Below are 14833 nucleotides of genomic sequence, written 5' to 3'. Positions count from 1 at the left end.
CTAACTTTTGTAGCCAAATCTTATTTCCAGGAGCACAGAATGAATTCAGCCCTGGAGACAAAGAGGAAACAGTGGGTTTACTGTGACTTTTTTTTTTTTTTTAAATAGGTGACTTCCACTGTGATCTAGCTCCCAGTTGCAATCCTCAACTTGTTAGGGTGGTTTCTTTTGTTGTTGTTTATTTGGGAATTTGGGAAGAGCTCAGAAACTGATCCTGATTCAAGCTCACAAGTCAGAGATGGGATCCAGACTCAGGATGGGTGTTCAGAAATCATCAACTTGATGATTATATGTAGGCCACCCTAGTAGCTCAGTGTATCACATCTCATAGATGACAAGCAGCTGAGGATCTATTTACAAAGATCTCTGTACAAAGGAATATACCTCTTCCATTTCTTTTTTTAGTCTTTTATGTGCCCTCCCAAAGAGCAGATACACCCATTCTCATTATGCTAAATATTTTATTCCTCTAAAGTCCTAGAAACAGTGAGAATCCTCATTTCTGTTTTGTATTCTTATCTGTATATATATCTTGCCAGCAGACCTTCATGACCTTCATCTTTAGAAGGTTGTCACTGGGCAGGAAGCTCAGAGAGAGCAGAGCAGAACATCCATGGCAAAATGGAAGTTTTCGGGGCACCTGGGTGGCTCAGTGGGTTAAAGCCTCTGCCTTCAGCTCAGGTCATGGACCCAGGGTCCTGGGATCGAGCCCCACATCAGGCTCTCTGCTCAGCAGGGGGCCTGCTTCCCTTCCTCTCTCTCTGCCTGCCTCTCTGCCTACTTGTGATCTCTGTCAAATGAATAAATTAAAAAAAAAAAAATCTTAAAAAAAAAAAAAGGAACTTTTCTCCATCCTGCATGGATTACGTCTGCTCCGCTTCCATTTTGCATCGCCTTTGTTCAGTCCCACCATCTTGACCATATGCAGATGTATTCAATTGGGGAAACAGTGATTTTTTTTCCTATTTAGATTCCCCAGAAACTATTTCTTAAGCATTCCCTAATTCCATTAGTAGACTGAGCATGGGGGCAGAAGGAATCTTTGAGTAACACTGCAAAGTTAGGATCTTTGTCACAGAGGAAGAGAACAGACCAGCCGCTCATGGTAAAGGTTGGTCTTTTAGATGGGTGTCATTGTTTGATTGATGAGCTGGTTATTTGCTGTTTGCTTTTAGCAAGTAAGGGGAATAGATTGGGAAGAGCAGGTAACAGGATTTCAGAAAAGAAGGATAAAATGACTCTCATTTCTAGAGCCTTGAGTCCAACTCTACCCATCATTCTAGACCAAAACTTTGAGAAATTTTTCAAAGTTTGAGAAAAATGAAAATTTAGAACAAAGAATGATAATAAACTATTTTCTCCTTAAACAACAGAAAGAAAGACTGCGTCAGAAGGAAGCCAGTGTGACCACTAACTAATACAGAGCCACGTGAGAATGACGGCAGCAAGCAAGCATTTTCTTGTATCATCCTTTGCAACACTAGTGCTGCAGAAAGTTCTTGAAGCAAGATATGTCACCAAACATTTGTTTTGCTCATCTCTTTCTGAGGTCATTGCAGTGAGCACCCTGTGCCTTCTTAAGGGAGTCCTTTGTTAAGCCACAGGAACAATGAGAAACTGTCTAAGGGAACACTGCAGGTGTATTTGATCATTGTTTCTTGTAGAGGTCCAAAGTGATGCCATTACAAAACCAGAAAAAATACCAATATTTTCCAAATGTTTTTAAAAGTGGAGATTTCAAGCTTTCTAATCCAAGCTTGATATATATAAACTTGTGACAGGAGAAAGATCTTTTATGACAATTGCCTTGAGAGGATTCAAGCCTTGATCTTTCCACACTGCTGGTGTGACTATCGATCTTAACTTTGATCCTGTTGCAGCAAGATCCTACAACTTCTTTCTCACCAAAAATGTTGAAACCTACCAAAACTATTTTTTAAGACATCCAAGACTATGTATTTTCCAGATGAGAGAAATGGTTATTTTGTTGTTGTTGTTGTTGTTGTTATTGTTGTTGTTCATATAATGAAAAAGACAGAAAATGGAATTACACGTGGGTAGAAAGGGAGTTAAATAGCCATAAACTTCATCCTAGAGAAGAAATTACTGTACAGGGAGTTAACATCAGCTATTAAGCAAGACCCATTCTTTTGTTTTTATGTGTTTTGTGTTTTTATTGTGGTTTCCTTGCCCAGCAGAAATTCTGTACCCTTATTCCTGGAATAAACAGTGATACCCAAGCCACCACAGGCTTGGAGGTCAAAGTACCTGCTTGGGCAAGTGATCCAGTCACAGCCCATTTTGCACTTCAGGATGTTTGTGAATAGTTAAGTCCATGTTGACTTTTATCAAAGCTCTGCATCTTGTTCTGGGATTGTGTGATCTGTACCACTCCCACCAACCTCAGGAGGCAGTTTCCAGACAGAAGAGCAAATGCTACTAGGAGCTTTTCATCATGACCTTGACTGACAGGGATGTGACCTAGGGTGAAGCAGGAGTCTTTGATGTTGAAAAAATTAAGAGCATAAAAAAGGCTCCTTACATGAAAATGAAAATGTGGTTATATTAATATTAAGCTTTGAGTGGAATATCACAGACAGGCAGCTTTTTCTGACCCTGAAGCCCGTATGACTGCTGCCCCTTGAATCACGAGGGAAACCACCTTGGACTTCCCCCTTGACATTTTTTTCCTAAAGCCACCGCTCTTTGAATCTATCTTGTAGGATGAGAAAAGAGAGGACTGAGGCTGAATTCAGAATAGGATCAAAGACTATACATTTTTGGTCTTGAAGGGGAAAAGGTCCAAGCCTTCTCCAATTGGTGGGTAGCAGTCTAGAGGTGGGTGAGAACCTTAAAACCCTTCCTGATGGGGCTGCCATGTGCAGCCTTGCCCCTGATCCTGGCCTCTTCCCAGAACCTCTCAATTTGCCAGGTACCTGAGTGTTCCCCTCAGGACTGCCTGCTAATCATCAGGCCCCTCAGGGACTCCCTAACAGAGTCAGCTCATTAAAGCTGCACTGTACTTGTAGTCAAGATCAAATCAAATCACAGAAGCCATATTTGTGCTGGTGCTAACTGCCTTCCCTAACAATTAAAAAGAAAGGAGTATGGTAGCATGGTTGGGGCTTCCTCCACCCCAATTCAAACTAAGAGATGAGACAAACAAAACAAAAAGCTAGTAAGGAGCTGACATTACTAAAAGAAGTTGCCTGTGAGCAAAAGCTTTTCATACCACTTTCCTATGTTGTTTCTCTTCCTTTTCAATCAACTGTGAAGAAAACCTAAGAAATTCATCAGTTTAAAACAAATTCCACTTACACTCATCCTGTGCTCTGGGACATTCCTTCTAGTACTATCGTGAAGCAGAAAAGTGCCTGTCTTGTCCATGCCTGGGAGATCCACTTTGAGTTCAGTGAGGTCAGTGAATGTCTGGATCCTCATTGGTCCCCACAGACTTGATGGGCAAGAGCAGCATGTGCTTTCAGTGGAGTCATTGGTCCACTTCAGATCTCTAAGGAGGATGGTCACAAGAAAACCAGTGATAGTAAACAGGCCTGTCACTATGACCACATAACTCTGCAGGAACATGCTCTCAGGGAACCAGTGCTGAAGAAGAATGAGTGGAAATTTAATGTGAGAGTTAGACAAATGCAGCTCAAGTTGCATTCCATTCACATGGACAGACTAGAAATTGGCAGTAAAATGCCTATTTCTAAAGACTAGTTCGCCTGCTCTGTTGGGGAAATTTAATGATGTTTTCAGACTATTCAAATATAGTAAGTTATTGTATTAAGACACAGGGAAAGATCTCCATTATTCTCACCCCTTTTGAGTCCTGAACTGTGTATCTAGATGCCCTCTCCCAAGTTCATACATTTAACTGCAGTGTTGGTACAGCCTTTGTTCCTAACATATGTCGCTGTTCAGTAAAAGTTCACAAGAGCTTGTTCAAGGTGGGCCATCTCAAACAACCTGGGGCCCCTTGAAATTATCCCTCTAAAATGCAGTTGAGATGATGGTAAATGCAACAGAGGTCTCTAAACTTTTCATGGAGAGGAAGTAGTTAGTGTAACACTTTATCAGCTTGACATTTTGGGCAAGCAGGATTTGAGTGACTTTTCTAAGAACAGCCTTCCCCAAACTAGAGGGAGAGCGGCCAGTATGGCTCCTCTGTGTTTAACCAGACACTCACACCCAACTGTACTAGTTAGACTCTGACAAACCTTGACTTAGAAGCACCATCTCTCTTCCTAGCCAAGAGTCATTACATCTGAGGACATAGTTGGTTGGATTGCAGTTTGGACTCTTGCCTGAGTAACCTACAGTCATCATCAGGCACACAAGTATATCATACATTACACTAAAACATGATATAAACATGTCAGGTAAAAAGCATCAGCCCTTTGAGATGTCAAAGATAAGGTTAGAAGGAGGTATGATGTATGGCTTTTAATACAAAAGGCAGCTTAATGGTGGCGTGGACGGAGGGCACAGAAAGGGAAAAGTGTGGCCAAGCAGAAAGAGATGATCACGGTGAGGATGGACCCGCTGCCTTTTGAATCCTTGAGTTGACATATCTCTTCAAGTGCCCACTGAAAGTACCTAGGAATAATGGAAAAACAATTTCTGAAATCTGGGAAGTAGAATAAGGAAACCCAGCCATGTGAATACATCTTTAAATGTTCTAGCCAAAACAAATTGGTGGTGTGGTTGAGGAATCAATTGCCAGATTGGGTGCTAGTCTTGGACTCCCTCTTAACTCCCCAGGAAGCTACTGAGCCCCCCTTGGGCATCTCTTTTTTTCCTAAGAACCACAAGGAAAGGCATTTCCTAAATGAACAGCTTATATGCTGCTGGTGGAGAAATTGGAAAAACTGAAGGAAGGAATGAAACTCTGGGGGTGGTACTGGAAACCACCTTGCTACGGTTCTTTCAAGGCCTGGGATTAGATGTAGCAGAAGAGTCGTGTTATTTTTGGTAAAGATTTGCCTGTTGGCCTGGGATTGTACATCTCTCTGTAGTTTATACTGTGTGCAATGGGAGCATTTTCATTTTAATTATATTCTTGCTTTCTTGACTGCTACATTTTCTCATTTCTCTTTCTGCTTCTACTGACGTCATGGACACAAATCATTGCACACAACATTGCATAAGCAGTATAGCCTAAGACAGTGCCTAGTCCAACTATCAAGGGGACTTAGAAATGCAGACCTACAGGCTCCTTCCCAGTAACCAGACTATAACCTTTAACAGGGAAACCTTTTGATTCCCTGACATCCGAAATCAGCTTATTTTATAATACTCTCCCCTCCCCAAATACAGATTAAACCAACTTGGGGGCCACATTCTGTGTCAGGGAGGAGAACGAAGTCCAAAATATACAGCCTTTTTTCCAAAAAAATACCTGGTCTAAAAGTCAACTATGTCATTTTATGAAGTAATTTAGATTTGTGCATAATTTTCTTTGATTCTGCCTGTTCTAGTCAGGAAAAAATAAAAAAGGATTAAAAGCTGAAAGGGAAAGAAAAAGCATCAGATTTGGTTATTCACACGTTAGTTTATAAATTTCTAAACCACACAAAACATGGACATACTGTGAAATCCAACATTGTGGAAATCCTGAGCACAGAAAAATTAGAGCAGCTGTGCAAGCTGATGAGCATGGACAAAGTAAGAGGTGTCTGTGGCCTCCTTCAGACTTTATCCTCAACTAGGCAATTCTGAGAGTGTGGATTCAAAAGAGCCCAAGATTGCCCTGAAGAGTGCCCTTTTTTAAAAGCCACATAGAAGGAAAAGTGGTAGGATAGAGTGGAAAAGGGGCCAGACCATTACACCATGCTTACTCTGCGTTCTCTTAAGAGCAGTTGATAAATGTGAGGAACATCTGGAAGGCCATCAAAACCACATTTCATATATCAGCTATTGTACCTTTAGGATCAATTCAGCTGAAGAAAGTGGACTGAATGAAGAAATGAACTTTTCATTCATGTCAGCTAGTTTGTCATCATGAAGAAATTGGCAACACAAGAGAAACAAGGCTACCCAGCCAAACTAATAGTATTTGATATTTGAAAAGTATGAATCGTTTTTAGCCTTGCCAAAATGCAAATAACTTGTTGGATAGGTTTCCATCTTCTAGCTATAGAGAAAAAACAATCCAGCTGCTTGGAACCTTCGCTATTATTGGTGCAAAAGTCACTTAAAGAAAAGCACCTTCGGAAACTGGCCTCAGCATGGCTGACTGCTTGCAGACACACATCACAGTATTTATGACCCCATTAGCAATTGAATCCAGGCATCACTAGGCTCTTACTCACAGCTGTATGTGACAGAGAGGCCCATTTTGTGTCATTTCTACACAACCGTCCGTTGTTGATACCTTGTTAGAGCACTGAATGCTGGTTTCACAATTCTTCCTTTCCCCTTCCAAAGGAGTAGGCAATCTACCAAACCCTCCCAAATCAACTCTTTGCTGGGAAGGAGTGAGTTCAAGAGCATTTTAACATGCAGGGTTGAAGCCAATTCAGTAGCCCTAGCTGTGCCGAGGCTCTTAATCAACGCTGTGATGTAAACCTGGCATTTGGGAAATTTGTGTAGTTGACAACTTAACTGGAAACGTGAACATATTAAAATGGCAATTATCTAACTCTCTCTCTTCAAGCCGTGGTGCAGCTTTTATGAACAAGGATGTTATGGAAGCAAATCAAGCCTCATTCAGGAGGCCAGCTGTTCTCAAGGAGAGCTTACTAGGTTTGCTTCCCCTCTACTCCAGCCGCTGTGTCAAGCAGCCTGGTGATAACTGGTAACACCAAAAAAACCTTTTCCTTTTCATCCTTCTCTTCTCTGGTATGATGGTTCGCTTCAGTCAGGAGCTCAAATGAACTCTGGACTTAACTGCATATTACATCTATGACGTACTTGTTCATGAATTTCTTCTGCATTCTGTGATCTGGGGAAGACCAACTTAATCTCATTTTTGTATAGGAAAGTTGTAGCTAATGCCATTAATTTATCCTTCTGCATTCCACCTATGCTCATATAATTTTCTGTTTTTTTAATCTTCTCTTAAATGTACTAAGAAACACCAGTCTGCCTCCTTTTCTGAAAGCTAATGCAAATACTTCTGGGAGCGCTTTTTTTTTTATGCTTTGTGTGAAATTTGATAACATTGGGCTAGCAAAATGCAAATGAGCACATAGTTTGCAGCAGAAATTCACCTCGCAAAAATTTGTCATTCTTCTCCATGGAGTAAACAGCTTCTACTATATTTAGGCTCTTTTGTAGGCTGAGCATTTTTCTAAATTCTACTTGTGCAGACCTCAAGGGGCTTCTCTCTGTCTTTGAAACTGTAAGGAGGTTTTACAAGAGAATGAATATGTTTCCCCAAAATGCTATCTTACACTTAACCTGCGTTCATTCTTAGGCATGCATTCACTCTGGTTTGTCAACATCTTTGGCAAAATTGTGCTTCCTTTCCCTCATCGTTCTCTTCCAGAGCCTGCTTCTATTCTTGTCTCATGAAATAAACGTATTTTCATTTATCCATCTGGGCCAGCTTTCCAAAATGAAAAGCTAGTCCTATGGACATCTGCGTATACAGGGAACTTACTCTCTACCTCCCCATGGCATGGACAATACATGTGTTCAGGAATGAACAACTCTCTGGGAACTCTTGGGATGGATTTTGAATTCCAGGATTCTGTGAGAAGCATAAAAATGGGTATATAGCATACAAAGATTGTACTACTCTTTCCTAATAAGAGACTAGAAGGAGATTCAAGTCTTTACATCTCAGATAAGTTTAACTGAACTATAAGTAGCTCATTGGTTGTTGGTTTTTTTTCCCTTTCTTCTTGCCAACTTGTCCCTAGATACAATCTTACCTTTTCATATCTGACCCCAAACACATAAAGAAGGTGGTTTCAGCCCCACTGGAACTGCACTTTGTCAAAGCTTTCAAAGAGATCCATTTCCTTAGGAAACAAATCTGTGAGTGAGGGGTAAGTAGTACAATTCTCGTGTTTGTCCAGAGTGATATACATATGATTTGGGGAGTCCACCAAAAGGATAGGTCTACCCCAAATCATTAATCTTTAATTCTGTAATGCTTCAATTTCTCAAGACACAAATAATGTGACCACACTGTTAGTAAAATATATAATCTTCAAAGAATATAGGCATCAAGAAAAAAGGACTTCCCTTTAAAATAGGAATCTAAAAGATTCCTAAAAAGGCAGAAACTTACAAAATTCAAAACGGAACAACTTTTTTTTTTTTTTTTTAGAGAAAACATGTCATTGGTTCATCATGTTTTTTTTTCTCTCACTGAGTTTTAATTTAGACTAGCGTGGGAAGCAGGGTGGCCCTGGATCTTGATTTAGGGGATCGTGCTTTGGCTTGGAAGATCAGCACAGAGCTACATGCCCGGAACCTAAGTGAAATCAGTCAGCATCCTAATAGGAATCAGGCCGAACACATGTAAATTACTCCAAGTCCTTTAGCGCTTAATTTTCTCAGTGACACCCTGGACCCCAGACACTGCTTCCTAAAATGCATTTGACCCATGTGGTGGTGTCTCTGTAGGGTCTTGGGAGGTTGTAAGCGATGGGATGAGGGAGTAGAGCAGATAACGGGGAGAAGGAAACTTTGAGCATGCAGCCAGGGCACAATGTTTTGCTGATACGATGCACTGTTCGGGTTCTGGAGATTTTTGTCTTGCTTTTATCATGGGTGGCCTTTCGTGAAGCGCCAGGATCTCATCAGGCAAATGGGAGAGTTCAGTACCTCCAGCTGGTCAGTGCCTGACAATGTGCTGGAAAAGCGGGTACCCTAGTGAAACTGGCCTGTGTTCCAGTTCATTCCCATGGGGCTGGTGGTGCGTGTGACATCCTGTTTTCTCCATGCCTGTTCAGAAGTCATCGGGGCACCTAGCTTCATTTCACTTTACTCACTTCAGTCCTTGTGCTTTGGCCTCCCCTTCTTTCCCAGCGCATGGCTTTTCCCCTCCCTTTACAGTTTCTCCAGGAGCCAGCCTTTCTTGCCCCCTCCCTCCCTCCCCTCAAGCCCGATGCTCCATTCCCCAGCCGTTTGGACAGGGCACTCTGCTGTCACCAAGTGACACACAACACTGCGACTGCCTCCTGTTAATGTCAGCATCACTTCATCACTTAGGCAAAGAGGGAAAATCCATAAAAGAGATGGAAAATACATTTCTTTTTTTTTTTTGTCTTATTCTACTTTATTTTAAGAAGGTTGAAGGGAAGGTTCTAGGCTTTTTCAGTCTCTCATAAATTGTACTGTAAACCTGTCTAATTAGGGACCATCCTTTGACAAATTATAAATCAGTCCCGGTCCCACCACCTAGGATGCGTAAGACTAAAGTTTTGAACCTGAAGGAACTTTTCTGTGCTGCTGGACAAATTGACTTAATTCTGTGCAAACCGTTTGAATTCTGGGCTTTTTATTGCCATCCCATTCTTACTCCTACTCATGATCCAAACATCTACACAAATTTGGATCAAGATGTTGACAATTTGTGGTTATTTTCAGATCAACAGTAACTGTTACACTCTTCAAAGTGTTTAAAAAGAAAGTGCAAGCATGTCCGAAGTAATCAGTGTTTGGACCTGGAAAAAATCTTGGCTTCTCTGTTAAGTATTAGACCAATCTGTAGGTGTTATCTTAAAGGATTTTCAGTAATAATGAAGAGAGTTTGAGAAATGAGAAGGCACTTTAAAGACATGGAAACTTACATTACATGCTTTTGGACATTTTTTAAATAAGCTAATTGGATTCAGGTATTTTTTCCCTTTAAATTTTTAAAAATATGTATATCTAATTTGTTTGCATATTTGATTTTGTCAAAGCTGAGAAATGCTCATTAGTTGAATTTGTAAATGTCATTTGCAACCAAATGAAGTATTTATTTTTAAAAAGAAAGGGTGAAGGAACCAATACTGACTTGTACATAATGAAAATTTATGTGTGTGTCTATATATATATATTTTTTTCCTTCCTTGACACTCCTTGGTCACCACATCAGTGTATTTTTGTACATAATATGTTGGTTAGAAAATGTAGATTGTCTACTCAAAGAACTCTATCTCTGTGATAGATTATATTTATCCTAATCTGTTGATACTTCTGTTAATTTGTTTTAAGAGATAGAACTCTATTTTTTGGAATCTGCAGAGAACTGCATTCATGGCTTCCAATTGTAAATATGATGAGAATATTTTAATAAATCTTGGTTTCATGTCTGCTGGTGTGTGGTGCAGATTTGTTTTCGGGAGACATTCAGGACCATCTCCCAACAGTACATTCATACTGAGAATGCCCATCACCTGTAACATTCCTAACTGCTCAAGTTCAGTGTTATTACTGAGCTGCAAGAGCTAGGTCTTGGTAAGTCCATCCTGTTTCCTTCTCTCTCCCCTTTCCATCCCACCAACAGTGGGCAATCTGGGTAGGTGCTCAAGGCTAACATGCAACAGACAAGCCCAGCCACGCATTGGCTCAGCTAGGCTGACCAAAACACTACCTGAAGATAAACTGTCCAAGGTGGGGGCATATGGGCAGAACCACAAGCATTGGTAACCTCAGGCTGTGGGTTAGTAAACAATATACCTGGGAAACTGAACAGAAATATAACCATATTGTGTTCTAGCACTAAGCACAGGTACAAATTATTTTCAGGCAATATTAGGACACATGCAAGTATTTATGAACAAGAACCAGAAGACGTTTGGCAAAACACTGTTCCTTCCATTTCAATAAAAGTGTGCTTGTGTGTTTTTAAGTTTATTTACTCAGTGTTCCTGAGTGCCATGCACTCTTAAGGTCTGGAAGTTTGCTGAAACATGCCGCAACTTATACAGATACATTTCGTGAACAGACGCAACTACTATCTGGGGAGACATTTCATCACTGGGAACTCTTCTAAATCCTAGAGTCACAGAGTTGCAAAAGTCTTCAGACATCGGATGAAATCTATTTCACAGAGGAAAAACAACTGAAGTCCAAGGGACTTGCTGAAAATCACAGTATGTGTTGGTAAACACATTGGCTAGAATCCAACTCTCTTGAACCCAAGGCCAAAGCCCTTCCCACTGCTTAACTCTTTCATGATGTTAAACTGTTCTCTTCAAAATACAGCTCTCCCCCCTGCTATCTGACAATGGAGTATGCTCGCGAAACTTTTCATAGGCCAAGATGGCATAGCGCAAAGAAGCAATTCCCATTAATTTATAAGGGAAATTATTTGAGCATTCCCAGACCCTGAAAACAACCTCTCTCAGACTTTCCGGATACCTCAGGACACTTCTGGGTAATGGATGCACAAAATAAGTCAAGATAAAGCACAGACACTCACAGACAGATCAAAGCTGTAATGTATTGATGCTGAGATGTTGAGTGTAGTTCCTGGGGAAGGAGCTTGGCGGGGCCCCTCGCGCCTCGCTTGCATGTATGCTGCCTCGGTCAGCCTCACTGCAAGTTAATGCTACGTGCCATTTTCGCTTTTTGCCTTTTTTTTTTTTTTTTAATAAAAACAAAAGTCTTCAGTTTTTTTTTTTCTGAAGCGAAAACAAGTACTGCTGTAGGTCTTTTGTGGACAGCAAAGGGAAGTAACAGGAACTTTCAAAAAGTGGGGGATCCCTGTACACCATTATGGAGAAATATTCCAAAACTGATGTTTGAAAGAAAGGGTCCAAATGCCGTGAAAGGTTTGTAGAAGTCATTATTAAAGTTGCGTTCTGGGGGAGCCTGGGTGGCTCAGTGGGTTAAAGCCTCTGCCCCTCCGCTCAGGTCATGATCCCAGGGTCCTGGGATCGAGCCCCTCATTCGGCTCTCTGCTCAGCAGGGAGCCTGCCTTCTCCTCTCTCTCTCTGCCTGCCTCTCTGCCTACTTGTGATCTCTGTCTGTCAAATAAATAAATAAAATCTTAAAGTTGTATTCTGGGGCGCCTGGGCGGCTCAGTCAGTTGAGCATCCAGCTCTTGATTTCAGTTCTGGTCATGATCTTGGGGTCATGGGATTGAGCCCTATGTCAGGTTCCATGCTCAGCTGGGGTCTTTCTGACATTCTCTCTCCCACCTCCTTCTGCTCTTCCCCCTCCTCATCTCTCTCTCTCTAAAATAAATATGTATTTTTTAAAAATTAAAAAAGGGGCAGAGGCCTGAGTATCAGGAACTGAAGAAAAATACCAGTCCACCTTAAGAAGAATCTCCACTCTGGTTTAATCAAGATTTAGTCTCCCTTGCTGAGTGATAGCTGTTGAATTTATGAGTATACATTTTGCCTATTCTTTAAATAGTCTGTGTATGCTCATGGCTCAACTAACAGGCCATAAGTTTCTGAAGTTAAATATTCCACTTCAGACTCTAGTTGTCCACTTTTACCTGCCTATGATGTGTTCACAGAAATAAAAGGCTTGACAGTTGGCCTGCACTGGCCCCACCTGCAAGAGAGGCCTGCATCGCTTTGGATGTCTTCAAGTCTTCTCAAAGTAGAGCTACTTCATGCCCATCACTACATCATAATGAATGGTAAGAGACAGTAACTGTATAATTTATCAATTGATACATTAAAAATGCCCCCCAACAGTAGATTAAGTCAACAACAATCACTACTCATTTTTCATGGTTTTTGTTAGTTTGGAAATAGCTTGACTGGGCGGTTCTCACTTTGGAGTCCCATAAGGTTGTAGTATTATGTCTGCTAGGTTCTAAGTCTTCTGAAAACTGGAAAGCATGAGTGGGGCTGGAAAGTGTACTTCCAAGATGGCTGAGTCACGTGGATGACTCAAGATGGCAGCTGGGTGCTGGCTCTAGGCTGGGAGACTCAGTGTCTCCTATAGGGTTACTTGAGGGATCCAAAGCGAAACCTAGAACACTTTTCTGAGCAAAGCTCAGAAGTCACATCCAGTCACCTTCATCCTACTCTACTGGTTGAGACATTTACAAAGTTCTGCCCTGATAGAGGGGTAGGGAAATAGACCCCGCCTCTTTTTTTAAGACCCCACCTCTTGATGAAGAACTGTAAATACCACATTGTAAGAAAAGAATGTGAGATGGGAGATATATTGGTACAATTACCTCTGGATAATCTGTCCAAGTAGTTCTGTCTTTTCTATCTGGTCTTCCCCTTCCTTCTCTATTTTTATTTTTGTTCTAAAACTAAACATCTGATTTCTTCAAAATTTTCCCTACCTCTTTTCTCTGAATCTTTTCCCTCTACCTGCTATCTGAGCACAGAAATAATTGTCTTTTTTCTCTGGATATAAGCATTCTTTACCATGAAGTGAGATATGTCCTAACTGAGACCTTAAAAACACTGGTGGAAAAAAGAACTTAAAGGTGACCTTAGAATTTTACTCCTCAATCCTAAGCTTGCATTTCTTATCGTATGACTAGGAGCGACGTTGATCCCCACTGAAGCAGTGTCTTGGCCAGTAAGAAAGTGAAATCATATTTTTCAGTGTCTAGAATAAAACTTTTACTCTTCTAATACTGTGTAGGTATTAAGACAGTGGAATATTATTCAGCCTTAAACAGGAAGAAAATTCTGACCCATGCTACAAGCTGCATGGACCTTGAAGACATGATACTCAGTGAAAGAACCCAGTCACAAAAAAATATTGTTTGATTCCACTTACATGAAATTCATAGAGATAGAAAGTAGAATGAGGGTTTCCAGGAGATAGGGGGAAGAGGGAATTGAGTTTTAGTTTGGGAAGCTGGAAACATTCTGAAGATGAACAGTCATGATGGTTGCACAACAATGTGAATGTATTTAATGTATAGAACTGTACATTTAAGAATAGTTAAAATGGTAAACTTTATATATATTTTACCACAGTAAAAAAAAAAGTAAAGTATTGGATGTATTAAGGGTTTTCCTATATGCTGGGTGCTATAGTAAACATTTTCTATATATTGCTTTATTTAATCCTCATAATAATCATTAATATAAAAAATAATACCTAATATGAGGTAAAGATGACTACGATCCCCATTTCACAGATTAAGAAAACTAATGCCTAGAGAAGTTGATAAATATCCCATGCAATTGGTAAGCGGAGAAACCAAAATTCAGATACTCCAAAGAAACACTCTCAGCCACTATCTTATTTCAAAGATTACAGAGATAGAATTAACTTATTCAGGAGAGGGGTGCCTGGGTGGCTCAGTGTGAGGCGTCTGGGTGGCTTAGTGGGTTAAAGCCTCTGCCTTCGGCTCAGGTCATGATCCCAGGGTCCTGGGATCAAGCCCTGCATCGGGCTCTCTGCTCTGCAGGGAGCCTGCTTCCCCCTCTCTCTCTGCCTGCCACTCTGCCTACTTGTAATCTCTGTGAAATAAATAAATAAAATCCTTTAAAAAATAATAAAATAAAATAAAACTTATTCGGAGAAATGGGAATAGATAAAGATTATAAAGCCTTAACACCTTCGTGGTCTTATAATCTTATTTTTGAGATATGGGAAAAACATTGTCCTTCTAACAGATCCTTCTTTTTCATACAATACCGCCTATTCAAACCTTAGCGTAGTTTTGGTTTTTTGGGGTTTTTTTGTTTGTTTTTTTTTAATCAAATATCTAGCCTGAGTACTGAAGCCACCAATGCTTCTGTAAAAGCCAAAGAAACTAAGAACAGGGAGTTCTGTGTGCGTGTGTGTGTGTGTGTGTATCCTTCAAGAAACAACTAATATGCACCTTCCAGAATTTTCTTCTTTCTGTAGATGAGATGAAATAGAGTATAACACAAGGCAAAAAATAAATAGGAATTGGTAAGAACCCAGTGAAGAATACAGTGAGACTAAGAGAAGTTGCCACCTA

The 14833-nt window shown here is 40.6% G+C and overlaps 1 protein-coding gene across 3 annotated transcripts in view; it reads left to right on the top strand.

Annotated features, from left to right (window-relative positions):
- FMN1 (formin 1) overlaps window positions 1–10260 on the top strand; it is a 415126-nt gene extending 404866 nt beyond the window's left edge. For all 3 annotated transcript variants that reach the window (XM_044231844.1, XM_044231846.1, XM_044231845.1), the window contains one exon: window positions 1374–10260. In XM_044231844.1, the coding sequence (XP_044087779.1) occupies window positions 1374–1418 (45 nt within the window). In that variant the 3' untranslated portion in view covers window positions 1419–10260. The remainder of the gene's footprint in view (window positions 1–1373) is intronic.
- The last annotated feature ends 4573 nt before the right edge of the window (window positions 10261–14833 follow it).

Source organism: Neovison vison, chromosome 13, assembly GCF_020171115.1.
Source record: "Neovison vison isolate M4711 chromosome 13, ASM_NN_V1, whole genome shotgun sequence".
NCBI classification, from domain to species: domain Eukaryota; kingdom Metazoa; phylum Chordata; class Mammalia; order Carnivora; family Mustelidae; genus Neogale; species Neogale vison.
This window is presented reverse-complemented; position numbering and strand designations above follow the sequence as displayed.